We start from the raw sequence: 19,275 nt of genomic DNA on the forward strand, positions 1-19,275 counted from the left end.
TTTTCACAGAAGTTATAAGCCGACGATTTAATGAATTCGCAATTAATCCAGGAATATTAAACGAAGCAATAAAAAAAATTGAAAAACCTGCAGATAGCTCAATCCGGGTTTTTGGGACTCAGCACGATTTAGATTTCAGGTTCTGAATTATGACCGTATAAAACTTTCCTTTCTGTTATCGACAACTTGTTTGTATGATTTATTAATTTTTCGCAGAAATCATAAATTCACCGACATAAATTAATACACATTTGCGTTTTAAAGTTGCAATCATCAAGTTTTATTTCCTGTTATCAATAATTGTAAATTTTTTTTTTATTTTAAAAATATGAATATATATAAACATTACGAAATTAAAAATATATTACGTTTTGATAAGGAAACAAATAATCGATTAAAATAGAGTGTTCTTGTTAGTGATGGGTGATTTTTTAGAAAGAATCGATTTTTGAATCGATCTTGAATCGAAGTAACTGAGATCGATTTCCTAAAAATCGATCTAAAAAATCAAAACTACATAAACTAAAACTAAAAAGCCATAATTTTGTAAGATGAATTATATTTGCACAACTATAGTAAATTATGTTTTGCTTTAAAATAATTTGATTTATAAAATTATTTGACATTAGTTTCGGAGACACTCAAAAATATTTAAAAAAAGAATAAAAATGTTTTAAAACATTTTTTTAAAAATATTTTTATTCAATAATCGATTCGTATAAGAATCGAACAGAAAAGAATTAATTAAAAAAAATCGATTTTTTGAGAAGAAAGATCGATTTTCTGAAAATCGAATCAAGATCGCTCATCACTAGTTCTTGTCGGTGAAATAAGTCGCTTTTGAAAGGCACGGCATCGGCTTCGGCGCGTCTGACGTAGCGCCGGATGTAACTACTGACTCTCCATTCACAGAGCGGGGACTGCGCGTAAGTTCTTGGAATATATATCGTTGTGCACGAGAGAGATATCTTTATATATTTTTATATATTCATTTATACAAAAATATTCTTATTATATACGCGGTTATGATAAAACATCAGATTATTTAGATTATATCATAATAATAAAATTATTGCAAGATTTATTAAAAAATTTATATCGTATTATTGTTGCTTTTACAAAAGCAAGGCTGTATTATAAGTAATTACAAAAATTGAATAAATAAATTAATAAATTACCGGAAATTATGTATTACCGGAAGGAACATGTAACATCCGTTCTTAAACATACTGGCCGCCTTGGTTCACGTCAAATATGATTTACGACGTCATCACAAATCTCCATTTGTTCCATGACAGTCGCTTAATAATATGACTCACAAACAGGGCTTAATTAAGACCCGTCAGAAGCTTTCCGGGAAAATATCGATACGTATATATGTACCTGGAGTACGGGTACCCGCATAGCGGATCAGACACAGGCACAAAAAATTTGTCTCACAACGAAATTAAAAACGATCCAAACATGCTCGCCTCCGAATGGAATATCGCGAAATACTGTTATAACAAATAACGGGTGGGCAAGAATGTGTTATTGTAAACAAGAAATACAAATCTTCAAGCTATTCATTTAAAAATCTAAACAAATTTCATACGTAATTTCTTTGAAGAGAAAAATAAAACAATCTTTTAGCCAAGAGATTTTAATTAGAATATCTACTGATATCTTTTGTAAAACTTTTTTTAAAATTAAAACTTTCTAACACACACATAAAAGATATCTCTTTACTATAAAATAATCTCCGTACATTTAATTTAATTTTTTTAGTGACGTATAGTTTAATCCTTTGAGTCAAGAATCTTTCTAATTGTCAGTATTTTATAAAATTTGGTATATAAGGGTTTTTGGGGTCGCTGATTACGAATCCGTTACGAATCCGATTTACGAATACATTTTATGGAGATTTTCAAAATTTTACTTCTGTCATATTGGATCCCTATATTAAATTTTGGAAATTAAATTTTTTTTCCTTTAGATTCAGATTCTGCGATCTAAAAAAAAACTTTCAGAGAAAATATTTAAAAAAGAATACAACTGTTACTTTCAATTTAGAACAGAAAATATTGTTTTTTATATATTTTTTATCAAAAAAAGGAGGATTTAACAAAAACAACACGGTGGAAAATTCTAAAAAAATTCTGAAAAATACTTTAGAGTGTACTAAGATTATAAAAAAATTGCCGTATTTATTGTCATAATAGATTAGTAGAAAATGCATTTTTTCGTAAAAAAAAGTACTAATTTTGACTGTTTGTTTATATATAATATTTTTGCAACTAACAATTAATGACTGTTCATATTTTTTTTACACTTAATGATGTTCTAGAGACTCTGTAGAAACAAAAAATCCGGTATTTGTTGATAAAAAAGTAGTTAAAACAATAAAAAACTACGAAAAAAAAGGTGGGTCTCTGGGTGACCCGCTGTGACTCAAAGGGTTAATGGAGAAAAGCTAATTCAGTAAAATTCTCCAGGATAATCGTGGGCTTGTCGAACGTTCATTCTGACTTTTTCGCATCGCACACATGGCGGGATTTGGTTATGCTACCGATACGTCACGTCACATCCGCACTCGAGGCCAACGCGACGCGACAACGAAAGAATCGACCGCCTGTTGGTTTAGAAGTTAGAAAGGCGACTCGTGACATATCGCGTGGCCTCGACTCGGCCAATATTTACGCAGATTTACCGTAGAGAGGAAATATTTCGATGTAACTTTATTCATGTAGCTCGTGTATGTTCTCTGTTGTGTATTACATAATAATTAATATTATTATTTGTCATTCTATACATCATCATGCCGTTCCATTTGTTATCGATAGCGGAAATGTTAGTTATAATGTGATCGGTTGGCATTATTGCGAATTAGGGACTAATATTAGAAAAGATTATCTTAATATATTGTGTTATTTCTATTGCATCCGTATTTAAAAGTGATGAAAGAAACAGACTATTATTAGCTTACAAAGTTAGAAAGTCAGTTCAAAGCGAGAGAGTCGCTTGTCCTCGAATGTCTGCAATCGAGCAACATTCCACAGCCGCACGTTTATTCTTTGAATTAGAAGGTACCGAGATAAAAGCACACTGTAGTTGTTATATTTTATTATATCGTCAATATAATAAAATGTGTGTGTGTGTGTGTCTGATATGAAAAAAAATCTTCCAGAAAAGAAATATTTAAATTTTTACTCATAAATATAATTTAATTGTAAGATGACACGCTTTAATCGAGTTAAAATAAATTAAAGGTCCACTTTCTTCCATATAAAGAAAAGCCAATTTTCAAGTAGTTCCTTAAAAATAATTGGAATAAGATCAATAAAAAAGCGTTTCTAGTTTTAGAATTTTTAAATGAATTTAAATTCTTTCTGTTACAAAATCACATTGTAAGAAAGCGACATCCATCGATTCTTTTTTTAACAAATGTTGTATGATTTTTTTTCACCGAGATATTCATTGTTAAAGCAAAATCGAGCTATTGACTTTGAACGTTTATAACTAGTGAAAAAATGATTGTACAATAATCATTAATTTAAGTTTTTGGTATGTACAGAAAAAAACCTAACACTTCGGCCTTTTGTACGAGTAACTGGAATGTTTTTTTACTTGTAAATGTTGTAGAGTTCATGAAAGTTTTACCGTTTTTCATTAATTTAAATAAAAAAAGATAAAAGTGAAATTTTTGCTTGATTTTTAAATAACAATTACGCTTTAAAAATGAATAATGATTGAAAAAATTACAAGGAGCGTTTTAAAGTGCTAACTTTTCTCTTTAAATTGTTTTTTTAATGATTCGTTAAAAAAAGAAATTGAAGCTAAAACTACTCTTTTAACATCCAATTAATGAAATTGTGCTAGGATTTTTGTTTTAATTCGGCATTCTTGGACAAACTTTTGAAAAATTTGTGCATCAATCTACGGACGTCTTTCTTATAATGTAATTTTGTAACAAATAGAAAGAACTGAAATTCATTTAAAGATTCTAAAACTAAAAACTTGAAGCTTCGAAAGGCTTTTTTAATGATCTTATTCCAAATAGTTTTAAGGAAGTTGCAACTACTTAAAAATTGGCCTTTTTTTATTATGAAGACAAGTAGTGGCCCTTTAATATTTTTGCGTAGTGTATTTCTTTTTTTTTCCTCATACACAGTTGATTTCGCTGAGATAGACGAGGACATCTCGCGGATCGGATATCCTTCCGTAGAATCGGACACGTGCACAGGTACTCTCCTTTCGAATTCGACACTTAATCTATTGTGTCGCATCATGTCACGATGACGATACTTCGTCCGGTGCGGGCATTAGACATAGTTTCTTCGTGAGGGCATCATAAGCGGGGGCGGTGACCGACTCGAGGCCGTTTTAACCATCGCTTTTCGCAAGGCCAGCTCTCTAGTCTAGCTGGAAATCATCGGTGTTATCGTTCAAGAATTTGACAAGGTTTCCTTTCGACGTTCGTTGGAAAACCTTTCTGCACGTACGATTAATTCTTAAGTATTCTCCTTCCCGATTCCGGCAATAAAATAAAAAATATCATTTACATCGCAAAGTTAATATTTGAAATCCAGAACGCGTTTATAAAATAATCCGTATCAACTGTATATCAAGATTTATTCTCTACTCGATCAAGGGACCGAGCTCGACATTACTTCATCGCGCTCATTTCGCCGAAGGGTCTCATGTGTGCGACTCCAGTGTTGTCTGGCATTGGCGTTTCATACTACTTTGCATAACCGCCTGTGGAACGTTCTCACGACATCGCAACTACGTCGTTAAAAGATAATTCGCTGTGTATCTGGTATGTCAGCACTATCGCGGTTCTTTTTGGCATTGATGATAGTTAGACGAGTTTGAAGTCAATTTTTATTCGGCATAAATATTTAGCGAAAAAAAGTAATAATAATATTAACAATCTAATTTGGACTAAATAAGTTCTGACAAAAACAATTGACAGCAAAAATCAACTTAATGTATGATATTATCAATTACTTAATTTAATCAATATATTATATATATTTTAGGGAAAAAATGATATATACATACATACATACATACATACATACATACATACATACATACATACATACATACATACATACATACATACATACATACACACACACACACACACACACACTAGTGATGGGTGATCTCGATTCGATTTTCAGAAAATCGATCTTTCTCCTCAAAAAATCGATTTTTTAAAATCGATTCTTTCTGTAGAAAATCAAATTTCGATCTGTTGATATTTGATATTTGTTATACGTAGTGGTGCCAGAAGTGGCGCTTTTCAATCTACGCACGAATGGAAAATTCAATAAATATATTTAAAAAAAAAAAAAAATGTTTTAAAATATTTTTATTCTTTTTTTAAATATTTTTGAGTATCTCCGAAACTAATGTCAAATAATTTTATAAATCAAATTATTTTAAAGTAAAACATAATTTACTATAGTTATGCAAATATAATCCATCTTACAAAATCAAGACTTTTTAGTTTTTGTTATGTAGTTTTAATTTTTTAGATCGATTTTTAGAAAATCGATCCTTTTGGTCCGATTTTTTTAGTAAATCGATCTCAGTTACTTCGATTCAAGATCGATTAAAAAATCAATTTTTTCTAAAAAATTGCCCATCACAAACACACACACACACACAAATATATAATAAATTCCAAAAATAAACTCTTCAAAAGAAAATGCTTTGAGACCAATCTTAATTAGCAAACATTTTTTAATTTATCTTTTTTTGTGCAATAAAACGTTACGAGATGCAAAAATATTGATAATGAATTGTTGGGACAAAAAATTTATCTTCAAAGTATTGACTACTGTCGTACTCGAAGTTCATGAAGTAGCCGAGGTCAAATCGACAATTTACGGGGACAAAAGATCGTGTTTCCTTCGCGTCGCGGAAAAAAAGAACCTTCCCATCAAATAAAGAAAAAAAAAAGAGATGTCCGGAAAGATAAGTGCTTTTTGTCTGCGAGTTTCGTCAGAAAAAGAAGTTCGGAAACGCGCGCGCGACGCACCTGTTGCTCTGCAATTTAACTCTTAATTAAAGGTCACATGTGAGTCATTTTGTGTACCTATCAATATTTTAACAATAGAATTCTTTAATTAATAAAAAAAAGTTTAAAATTTATTTTTTAACTCTTTTACAGAAGGTCATGGTCGATAATTTTCTCCACTTATTTATTAACTCTTTTGGTTTTCATGATCATTTTCTTTCCAGATGTCAAGGAATATTAATAAATTTCATTGTGGAGATGTATTAAATAAAATTTACCTATAACATTGGAAATTTATTCTATCAGAATTAAAGATTTATTATGATAGACCGTCAATAAAATCCTGTTTGAGTATTTGTTAATTAGATATTATCTCTTTACATATCTCCCATTCGTAAAAGTTTGAATATCGGATAAGTCACGAATTAATACATGAAATATTCATTAGCGTCTGTCCCAATTTCCAAAACGGAAATAATTCTGCGGAAAAAACGACACACCTGTCTTCCGTCCATCTTAAGATAGAATACGTCGAGAAAGGGTTATTTGGTAGATTAAAGGACGCAAGGTGTGCACGCTACGGACGCAACAGGTTACGGTAACATGTGGCCACGATATTTTAGGACGATCTCTCCTAAATTGTAATAATTTTCGATATTACTTTTACGAAGAGAGAAAAAGAGAGAGAGAGAGAGATGTAAACAGAGTGTTGTTTTATTTAGGCTGTAAATTGTAAATATAGGAATTATAACAATTTCAAATTAACATCAAGCAAATTATTAAGCTTTTAATTTGACACTGATTTTGTGCGCACATGTTATGTTTCCTTGTTGTCATGATTCCATTTAGAGTTGCTGAAGTTTTTATAGAGCGATCAAACTATATTAAGAATGGAATTTAATATTTTTTTAAGAATATATAATTTAAATTTACGTTGTACAAATAATAATATATTTTTCTTTTATATGTCAATTAAATTTTAAATTATTTTAAAATTTTTAATATCGTATAAATAAAAAATGTGTTTTTCTTCCATCAATTAAATTTTAAAGTATTTTAATTTTTAGACCATAAGTTTATTTATTACATTTAATTTTTAATAATATTAATGATAAATCTATATTCTTTTCCGATCGTTAATATATTTAAAATTTTAATATTGTATAAATAATAATATATTTTGCTTCTGTCAATTAAATTTTAAACTATTTTAATTTTTAGAGTATAAATTTATATACTACACATATATATATATATATATATATATATATATATATATATATATATAATTTAATAATAATAAATATATTCTCTTTTTTCCAATCGTATAACGTTTTTTAGTATGGGCTGAATAACCGCGGCGAGGCGCGCGTGCACTCAAGTCGCGTGCTCGCTTAATTACTAGGGGCAGGTGGGCAGCTGTGCAACCCGATGCAGCCTATCCTGGGACCCTCGAGTTTTCGACCTAGCAAAATGTTGCGTGAAAAACAAGGCGGCAGCCGTCATGCCGCGATGGTTTCCGCTGGACATTCTGCTTGCGCAAGACAAAGCGGAACATCGGAGCAAATGAATTCGTCGCTTGTTGCGTCTATTCGTTGCGCGGCAGGTGCATGCAAACAATTCTTTTTCGTTTTCTTTCTTTTTTCTTTTTTTTTCGCGAGATCGTCGTGCAAGACCGAGAAAATATCGATATAACAGTGGCCCACGTTTTATTTCGTTCTTCTTCTTATTAATCGCGCTTATCGCAAGTGATGATAAGATCCTTTTTTGATAATGATGGCAGATGCAGATAAAGGCACATATTAATCCCCTCATGCAATTTTTAGCTTATCTACGTAAAACACAAATGCCACAAGTTTGTTTTTTATTATGTTACACATGTACGTAATAAATTTTTAATAAGATAAAAATTGAGAAATTTAGAAATATCAATATTCTTGGACAAACTTTTGAAAAATTTGTTCAATCAACGCTGATGTCGCTTTCTTACAATGTAATTTTGTAACAAATAGAAAAAAATTGAAATTTATTTAAAGATTCTAAAACTAGAAGCTTGAAGCTAAAATTTTCATGAACTCTACAACATTTACAAGTAAAAAGCATTCTAGTTACTCGTACAAAAAGCCGAAGTGTTAAGTTTTTTTCGTACATTTCAAAACCTAAATTAATGATTATTGTACGATCATTTTTTTTTTCACTAGTTATAAGCGTTCAAAGTCAATAGCTCGATTTTGCTTTAATGATGAATATCTCGTCGAAAAAAAATCATAGAACAGTTAAAAAAAGAAATTAAAGCTAAAACTTTGCTCTTTAATACTCTATTAATGAAATCGTGCTAGGATTTTTTTTTTATTCAATATTCTTGGACAAACTTTAGAAAAATTTGTTCAACCGATGGACGTCGGTTTCTTACAATGTAATTTTGTAACGAATAGAAAGAGTTGAAATTTATTTCAAGATTCTAAAACTAGAAACTTGAAGCTTTGAAACGCTTTTTTATTGATCTCGATCTGATTTCGATTATTTTTAAAAAAGTTGCAACTACTTGAAAATTGGCCTTTTTTTATATGGAAGAAAGGCCCTTTCATTTTTTTGCATAGTTAATAATAAAAATAATAAATCAATATAATGAAAAAAAAGATCTGTCATATTATAATTCAAGAGTTAAGAATTAATATAAATTAACATTGCATATAAGTGTCTCAGAATTATCATTGAAATATTATCAAGCTTTATTGAAAATTGGTAATATTGATTTACCATCCAGTTTCTAATATCAAGGTTAAAGAGTATAATTCCTGAAAGTGTCGAAATTTAAGAATTTAAAAGATGATATCTCGATATCCGTCAGGAGTATCATAAGCATTTCTCTTCGAGAGACGTTTCTTGGGGGTTCGCGTGATCCGAAAGAGGCCTGGGAGGAAGAGAGGGGGGTTACCTCTCTCGACAAAAGTCCGAAAAGAAGAAGGGGTCAAAGGCACCAGCTGCACCAAGATGCCCCCTCCCTCCCTCCCTCTCTGTTTCTTTGCTCACCTCCTGGCGGTGCGCGTGCACTTCCGAGCGACGCGATGCGCGCATACAAATTCGCACGTGTTGCACGCCCGTTATATATATACATATATATATATATACATCTAGGCAACGGAGACGGTCTCTCAGAGCAGAAGAAAACGGGCCCCGCCGCTTCTTCCACCAGGGGTTTCCTGACTTCGCGGGGGGAGAGAAGGTCTCTCACTCGGGCAAGGGGTGCATATTCACCGGTTCGCACGGCAGATGCAGCTGCCGCGGGGCGTCGCGTCGAGCACGGGCCCGGTGCACCCCTCGAAAGACCTATACTCCGCGGGCACGCACCTGGCCCTCACCTGCTTCCCCCTCCCCTCTACCCTCCCGATCCTCTCAATACTCGCGGCAAACACACATCGCCATCCACCGGGCCCTGCGACGATATGTCATGTATGTACATATATGTGTTGTGCCATATATATATATATATATATATATATATATATAATGCGCTAGATCTCTAATATCGCGCATTGTATATACGATACGTCGGTAGGTACGTGATTTCGACATCCAGCTGACTTTCCGCTCCTTGCGCAATCAAGACGACGAGGTTTCTCTTTGAATCGCAGAAGCAGTTTTCTAATTTTTAATATTAAATAGTTGTGTTTTTTTAAAAAGCTAATATTGATAATAACTATCGTACATATGTGTCTGTGTGCATTGATAATATTTTGAAAGTATAAAGAATATTTCAAAGAATATTTCTAGTTCTACAAACATCCTGTGAACTTCTGAAGATTCCTCTAAACAAACTAGGGAAGAAGATAATCCTCCGATCCATTACTTCGACCTCGTATTTATAATCTCTAATCTATATTTTCCCTTTTTTTCTTTTATTTTCAATATAAAAATCTCTATTTTCTCGAAAATTCTGTTATTATTTTGCCATTGATTTTCTATTAATTATAAATAAATAAAAATAAATAAATAAAAAAACAATTTTTAACTATTCACATGTTTGTAAATTTGAGGATTTTCAAATATAGGATGCATTGTAAATTTGATAAATGGATAAAATATTAATCGAAGATTATTAATCCATGGATAAAGTACTAATTAAAGATTATTAATTCTTTTATTTTCAATATAAAAAAATCTATTTTTTTGAAAATTCTATTATTATTGTCATTGATTTTCTATTAATTATGAATAAAAAAATGAATAAAAAAAATAAATAAATAAACAATTTTTAACTATCTAAGATATTAGTAAATTTGAAGATTTACAAATACGATGCATTGTAAATTTGGTAAACGGATAAAATACTAATCGAAGATTATTAATCCACGGATAAAGTACTAATTAAAGATTATTAATTCTTTTATTTTCAATATAAAAAATTCTATTTTCTTAAAAATTCTGTTATTATTGTCATTGATTTTCTATTAATTATGAATAAAAAAATGAATAAAAAAAATAAATAAATAAACAATTTTTAATTATTTAAGATATTAGTAAATTTGAAGATTTACAAATACGATGCATTGTAAATTTGGTAAACGGATAAAATACTAATCGAAGATTATTAATGCACGGGTAAAATACAAATTAAAGATTATTAATTATTGATAATATAAAAGTTATCACAAGAAATTATACATTTTAGGAAATTCTCACCCCCAACAGAACAGACAAGTGTGCGTTTTCGAATTCTAAATACCTGTGGATTCGATGAAAATTTATTCATTCCGACAGAGTGTTTTGAACCGCGTGTGCACAGTACCGTGATGCAGGTGCGTCACACCCTTAGCACCTTCCTGTTTATTTATCGATGATTAGTCACTTTTTTCACGTGTTGCACGATTCGGAGAGCATTAAGCGTGAAAAGTCAGCAGTTTTTACGACTTCGCTGAATGGCCCTCAAAAAAAAAAAAAAAAAAAAAAAGCAGCAATTATTCCCTCGACTGTTTTTCGCGTTGATTATCTCCCTCTTGCTTCCACCTGCAGCTGCATTCTTATATTCGAAACATCGTTCCACTCCCTTTAACATCTTATTAACGATTCAACCGCAATCGCACGCGACAGACGAATATAATTTTGTAAATCACGCGATTCATATCATTTCTTCTAATTTCGAATTTTTATTCTTTATTAATTTTATTAGATTTAATGAGCTTGATTATATTACTTATTACGAATAAAAAGAAAATTCCGATGCCCAAGATTGAATTTAAATAAAATATTAGAAATTTGTAATTTAAAGTATTATTCGTTTCATAATCACATATATTATTTTTCTAATAAATATTTGCAAGAAAAGTATGGAGTATTCTCGTGAAATTGTATACTCTTACACTCTCCTGTTTATCGAAACGATCGCGGAATACTTTAACCGGTAACATAACAAAGGTAGCAACTTGAGAAGATTGAAGATACTTCAAAAGTCAGTAGTAGGCGAAGCAGGAGAATTTCGTGTAACCTTGATGGCAGTTTAAATGAGACTCGAGCGTTGGCATATAATATACGAATGACGAGTTGCGGGACCAAAAGAGAAAGAGAGAAAGAGAGAGAGAGAGAGAGAGAGAGAGAGAAAGTCACTGAAAATTAAATAACTGTTTCTCGTATCAACTGTTATCTATTTAGGCTTGCTCAGGCTATCGCATGTTTGCCCGGGAGCAGAGTAGAGTTGTTGCGTTCTCTGCCTGGTGTTTCTCGAGAGAGAAACTCGAAATTCGTCGCCATACATGTACACATACACACACACACATAGAGCGTAGATACACACAGACTGTATCATCATGTGTTGGACGAGCATTTAAAATTCACGAAGCCTATTCTCTTCACGTGGACAACAGCGTGTCGGTCGATTCAGTCTGTTTGTACAACTTGCAGGAACTATGTAATTTACGGAGGAAACGGTCGCCGAAGTCACAAACGAGACGATGTATCGGCCCTTCCGACAAGGGCGTCAACTAGTAGTGAATGGAATTTTTTCGAGCAGCATGTGAGAAAATTCATTGTTTCCCTATGACGTCCCGCAAGTTATACAGAATGACTCAGAAGTATCGTCGCATACCTACCATTCAAGGATTCTTCCACGAAAACAGGAAGGGGTCCAGTATGCATGCGACAGTAACTTAGAAGCCGCTTCTTTGAGAATTTGAAAAAATTAATACAAAATTTCAGAGAAAAGAGACAGTTGAATTTTTATTAAACGAATTAAATATAATTTTATTAATTGAATGTAATTTCATTGAGGTATGCGACCATACGACGAGAACGGCTAGATTCTGCGTAGGTTGATATCCGATACTCGCCACGATTATCATCTTGAGTTTCACAGTAACCAGAACTCATGAGATATTATAATTTCTGCAAAAAAATCGGTTTGTTGTCGCGGTTTATATCGCGGTAGAAATGTAACAGAACATTATTCACTACGCAAAAAAATTAAAGGGCCACTTTCTTTCATATAAAAAAATTGCCAATTTTCAAGTAGTTCCTTAAAAATAATTGGAATAAGATCAATAAAAAAAAAAAAAAAAAAAAAACGCGTTTCAAAGCTTGAAGTTTTTAGTTTTAGAATCTTTAAATGAATTTTAATTCTTTCTATTCCTTATAAAATTACATTGTAAGAAAGCGACGTCCGTCGATTGAACAAATTTTTCAAAAGTTTTCCAAGAATACCGAATTATTTTTAAAAAATCCTAGCACGATTTTATTAATTGAGTGTTAAAGAGCAGAGTTTTAGCTTTAATTTCTTTTTTTAACAAATGTTTTATAATTTTTTTCGCTGAGATATTCAGTATTAAAACAAAATCAAGCTATTGTCTTTGAACGCTTATAATTGAAAATATGATTGTACAATAATCATAGAAACTTTAAGATGTGAAACGCTTTTTTATCGATCTTATTCCGGTTAATTTTAAAGAAGTTCCAACTGCTTGAAAATTGGCCTTTTTTTTATATGAAAGAAAGTGGCCCTCTAATTTTTTGCGTAATGTATAGGGTAAACTAGGGTATGATGGCCATAGGCTGTAATTTTTTCAATAATCGCTATATAGTGCGCTTTTTTAGTCATTATCAAAGATAATCGATATTTACAGTAGTTTATGTGCATACATTATTCGATAAATAACGATATTGTGAATCTTATATCATATTTTTACTTTTGCCTACCTGCAAAGTTTTTCATTTGTCCACTAGAAATTGTTATAACGTCGAATAAATTACAGTTAAGCTATCGTAATCGACGTTAGATATATTATAAAGATATGTTAATTCTTATATGACCTATAATTTTTATTTTTGTTTTCACTATTTTTTTATAAATATTATTAATACATCTTTCCGTCACTCTGGTCATCTTTTCCTTAAAAGTTGTGTAAAATGGCCAATGCTGTACTATTTTGATAATATAAAATTTCTATTAAATATTTTCTTTTTAATTTCGATAATATTACGTAATTTAAGCTTCGGTGAAGATAATATGCCAAGCACTATTAAAAAATAACAAAAATTAAAGTATGTTTTGTGGGTTGTAAAAAACTATGGTCATCTTACCCGAGTTTACCCTATAATATAATAAGTGGAAACGTAATTGAGATTATCTCTTGTTAAAAATTTTATTGCAAAATCTTCTAATTAAAATGTTGGTTAAAAATTCTAATGAAATATATCTAATCTATAATCTAAAAAATTTTCAGCTTAAGAAACCTTAAGAGAAAAAAAATTGTGTATCTCTGATATTATATATTTAAAACTGTCAATGAAAAAAAAAGGAGCAATGTCTTGTTGCCTTCATTATAGTGGAGAATTTTTTTCTCTTCTCAGAAGCAAGCGATTGTATGTTACAAGGTCAATAATACTACGATATTTCTTTCTTTAAGAAGTTTTCAGAAGCAAAACGTTGCATGATACGCCAATTTTTTGCGATTAGAACCACTATAGTTAACAAAAAAATGACGCCAATGATTCATAGAAATAACGATCGGATCGAGATCGTGTCGGTAGATACGTTACTGATGCTAAAGTGATGACGAGTTATCTGGCATCCAACCAATAGGAGCGCTTAAACAAGATATCCTTGTACTTTCGTAAAACGGAGGAGCAAATGCTGATGTAATTCTCACGTTTCATCGAAAAGTGCTCGATCAGAGCACTGAATGGAACAATAAGTAGGATAATCCTGGATGTTACGTGGTATGATAATGACGTCAGTCATTCAGAAGTCTTTTCGAATAATAATAATTTGCAAAAATTGTAAGCGAGTAATTTGAAGTGAAAATAAAACAGGAGTGTGAGTTGTTTAAAGTTAATTTTTAAAAAATTACATAATATTGTTTTAATTAACAATTTATTTCTTTTTCGGAATGTTATTTATTAATAATTGCAATATATTTGATTCCTTTTTGTTATACAATATGTTTGTCACATTATCTTTATTATTCCTTTATTTATTGTATTAATTCCTTGAATAATGAATTCTGTGTATTTTTAAAACCTGAACCAACGTCTTTCTTCATTCTGATTTAAATGAATAAAATCCATTTAAATTCAGAAATCCATTCACACAAGTCTCAAAATTGTTTTTTTAACCTTTTTGACATTATATCGGCGCATGGAATTATTGCGAAAACTTTGTCATCGCCAATACAATTAATGATTTCCAAGGAAACCGCAGATTGTATTTAAACAGTTATTCCAATGAGAGAGTATCAATGCACGATTAATTGGTCCGTCTGTTTGGCGGTGATAACGATTCGATCACGCGCGAATACCTTCGTGAAAATGTACGAGACGGAAGGTATTTAACTTTCGAGGTCGCAAAAAAATCGTGCGACGGCAGAGAAAAAAGAGAGAGAGAGAGAGAGAGAGAGAGACGAGAGACGATCGCTATCCCATTATAACCAAAGACCGCCTGGCATGGCCCAAAATAGTCCACATGAAGCCACGTCACCGTCGATTGGACCATCTCGCATCGAAAATTGTACTCCTGGACAAGCCTTACGGCTCGTCTCTAACGAACGCGATCTCCGACCAACGATTTTTGCATCTTTGTTTCGGAGCAGTTGACACGCGCAATTTAATTCTTTTGCTACTGATGACGATGTAGCCCACTTGAGATTATTGTGGAAACAACGAGATTACGATCAAGAGAGGTGCACATTTAATATATAAAATTTGCGTCTTCGATTCAAGCGTGTGCTCCAAGACCGGTTTACGAGACCGCGTCCAGTTTTTTGAAGGATGAAATTAAACCTCTCGAATTTTCTTTCAGATCTTCGTTAGAGATATCGAAGAGAACTATAAAGAATAATTTTTTTATGATCTACGAAACAATTGCCCCTTTGTTCCGTCTCCTGAATCACAAAAGCTAATCCTTTTTTATTAGATTCTTTTTTTGATATTTTCAGACAAAGATATTTATAAAAATTAAATGTTATCTTTATAGAAATTATAAACTTAGATTTTCCATTCTCGCAAATAATTGAATCGAGTTATGATTTATTTGAATTATCATATATATCTTAGATTTAAAAATATATCAAACTTGTGTGATTTACAGTTTGCTTACAAATTTTAGAAAGATTGTGCACGTTCGTGAAAAATTCAAGCACGTGTCAAGTTATATCAAGCAATCAATTGTCTTTTTTTTTTTTTTTTTTTTTTTTTGGAAAGTTGTTAGCTCAAGTATGTACATACACAATGAGTATATATGACGGATCAATGATCATGAAAACAAACAATATAGGCTCTCTATCTTTCTCTTTCTCTTCTTAAAATGCCGCAAAATGGAATTAAAGAAATCCAAATATTATGATTTTGCTCTGTTTCAGGATAGCTTGCATAAAAAATGGGAACTGCGTGAATTCCGTACCTGAATTTGGACAACAAATTCGACTATACGTGTCTTAAATTTCTCTTATAAAAGTTTCATGATATTAATACAAGAAACATTTGATCAATCAAGATGGCAAAGGAAAAGTTGATATCGTTTAAACAAATCGTAAAACAAATACCACGTGTTTGTTAGAAGATATTTATCACTCGAATCTTGTTATTCTAACGTTGATTAATTTCTAGGAATTAGAAGATTTATTTGGTATTACAAATTACAAGGAAAATTTGATTTTTTCTAATTAAAATTAATAATACAGGTATTGGAGTAATACTTCTGACAACTAATTGATAAAAAAACTGTCACTTTCAATATTTTTCTAGCGATCTACGCGGCAGAAATATCTTTGTATCTACATCTAATACCTTTAAATTTACGAGAGGGAAAGAGAGAGAAGTTCATATTTGCAATCCGTCAACCCAGATACATGTATGGATCTGGAGATAAGCGATCGTACAAGCGCGATTTTCTCGTGCATTTTATTTGTTATCACTTTACATTCTACATGTACGAGAGAATAATAAAATCGCATATCCGATTTCAATCGTTCCCGTAGAAATCGCGAAAATCGCTTCCTCGATCTCTCGCTAGCGTTAACAAGACATCTACTTGAAGAATTATGCAACAAGTAGGCAATGCGTATACGCACTAGCGGGATCGTGCGTGTACTTTATTCGTTTGCACGTGTCAAGAAATCGTCCGAATTTGTCCGCGTGTGTTAAGTAGAACGAGAAACTAGAATTCAGCAGACAAGAATATACGATTGAAAAATTTTCATGGTCTCGTAGCAAAATACACTACGCAAAAAAATTAAAGGGCTACTTTTTCTCAACTAAAAAAAGGTCAATTTTCAAGTAGTTGCAACTTCCTTAAAAACAATCGAAATAAGATCAATAAAAAAGCTTCAAGTTTCTAGTTTTTTGAACTTGAAAATTGGCCTTTTTTTTTTAGTTGGAAGAAAGTGGCCTTTATATTTTTCCCTAGTGTATATAAAAAAAATTACGCATGAAATTTATTTTTTCTCGTATATAAATGATATTTAGAGAGAGAGAGGGAGCATATTTTTGCGTTAGTGTAGATTAATATTTAAAAATTGTTAATTTATTATATTTTGTGCAGTGGTCCTCTCTTATATAGATAATTCGCTTGTTGCTTTAAACTTCCTTAAAAATAATCGGAATAAAATCAATAAAAAAGCGTTTCAAAGCTACAAGTTTCTAGTTTTTTTATTCATTTTATTCCGATTGTTCTTAAGGAAGTTGCAACTACTTGAAAATTGGCCTTTTTTTAGTTGGAAGAAAGTGGCCCTTTAATTTTTTTGCCTAGTGTATATAAAAAAATTACGCATGAAATTAATTTTTTCTCGTATATAAATATTTAGAGAGAGAGAGAGAAAGGGAGCATTTTTTTGCGTTAGCGTAGATTAATATTTAAAAATTGTTAATTTATTATATTTTGTGCAGTGGTCCTCTCTTATATAGATAATTCGCTTGTTGCTTTAAACGGTTTCGCGAGATAAGATAAAGTTGCGATTTGTGTCTATATGGGTCAAAAAGTTGATACGCAATTTTGTAACCGTCAAATCGTTGCATAAAATATCAATCGCTCGGCAAATGTGATGTATCTAACATTCACGATCGCCCACTTACCCATAAATCGTCCAGAGTGATGGAATTATCGGTATAGAAAACCAGAACATCGGCCGTGAGCGGTGACGTTTCGCGTAGCTTTGACGCCAGCAGTAGACAGGCGGTACCAAGAAGCTGCAACTGCGACTTTCTGATCGGACAGATCGACAGGAACCTATCGACGTAGTTCATCGACAGCGGGAAGACCTCGTCCTGGCACTTTTGTTCCTCGCATACCTGCAACATGACATACGCAAAATGATAAAGAGAGACGTGTGTAACAAATACGTTTGCGTGATAAGGCAACGATGAGATCGTTCCAAGGTCGAACGATCGGGGGAGTCGTCGCTGCGATAACGTTCCGAACACGAGCGATTCGCGATGCAAATTTAGCTCGCTGCCGCATCATCGCCAAGAGTTACGCTGCAAATCGTAATATGTGTCTCTCGTAAAAATATCAAACGTTATGTGCGCAAAAGATTAAAGGTGGATTTTTATCAATAACAGCCGAAGTATCTTTCTTTGTATTTTTTTGTAGACATGACTCATTATTGTCAGTCGATACAATTTCTTTCTCTTTTTTATTTAATTTTTTCTTTTTAATTTTGTTAATATTTGAAGAATTTACAAGACGCGCTGTGTGTGTCAGAGAAAAAAAAAACGATTTTTTTTCGCGCAATGATTGCTCGAAACATAGGCGTAGGATACAGATATCTCACCGGATTTCCTTTGATCGTATTTTAAGCGTGGTCACAACGTGATTGCATATCGATCGTCGTCGGAAGATTTTTCTTTTTTGGAATTATTTTCTTGTATAAATGTCACCATAAAATTTGAAAATCTCTCTGAAAGAACTAATGGAAAAGGAAAAATCTAAAGATAGAATAGAGTAGAACTTTACTTCTTTTTCATGGAAAAAGGAATCGATTATCTTTGAGGTATAATCACTTGTATTTCTCTTTTAGTCGAACTTCCGTGCTTACAAATTTTTTTGTAATTTTTCATAGCCTTTCCGATAATCTTTTTCTACCGATCGTAAGAATAATTTAACAATAAAGACATTACCTAATATCTTATCGATAATAATTTATCGCATGCATCAGCAGTCGTAACAACGAATGAATCGCGTTTTTTATTATCGCGTTTATTACCGCTTGTTTATTATTGCATGTTTACATAAAACGCGCAATAATTGGAACGACTTTTTGAAGTTTCGAGGACCATAGAACTAACGAAGAACGGATCAGCTACAAAAATTAGATATCTAATACATTTCGAGATTTAATTTGACATTATATTTTAATAGCCCTTTAAAATATAAAATAAATAATTTCAGAGTTAAAGTAGAGGTTAAAAATTTGCCCTCTGTAAAATTAAAATGTTTATTTTCATAAATTTTTGTCTACAGTCATTCTATAAAATTTTAGTATGCAGTAATTAAAAGAAGACTTAATTCAATAATATTTACAATTTATTTTGAGATTAAATTATATTCTACAAGACATATCTTTGCTTTAAAAATCCACAAATTAATTATTAATTTTATTTTAAATTAATAATTTAAAATAAAAAATTTATTTTATTTTAAATTATTAATTTTGTATTTTAACAGGCTAAAAGACGCGATAAAATTTATAAATCTCGAAATATATTACAATAGATTTATTAATTGTTGACGTAGCTGATCCGTGTCCAGTTCCTCCTTAATTTTGCTCGAATGTCTTAGGGCG

General features: G+C 31.5%; 1 protein-coding gene across 1 annotated transcript in view; it reads right to left on the bottom strand.

Moving 5' to 3' along the window:
- Cycd (cyclin D) overlaps positions 1 to 19,275 on the bottom strand; it is a 42,525-nt gene that overhangs the window by 16,192 nt on the left and 7,058 nt on the right. Inside the window, exon 2 of the mRNA XM_072889631.1 lies at positions 17,567 to 17,782. Within this exon, the coding sequence (XP_072745732.1) occupies positions 17,567 to 17,782 (216 nt within the window). The remainder of the gene's footprint in view (positions 1 to 17,566; positions 17,783 to 19,275) is intronic.

The sequence above is a fragment of the Anoplolepis gracilipes genome, chromosome 4 (assembly GCF_047496725.1).
Source record: "Anoplolepis gracilipes chromosome 4, ASM4749672v1, whole genome shotgun sequence".
NCBI classification, from domain to species: domain Eukaryota; kingdom Metazoa; phylum Arthropoda; class Insecta; order Hymenoptera; family Formicidae; genus Anoplolepis; species Anoplolepis gracilipes.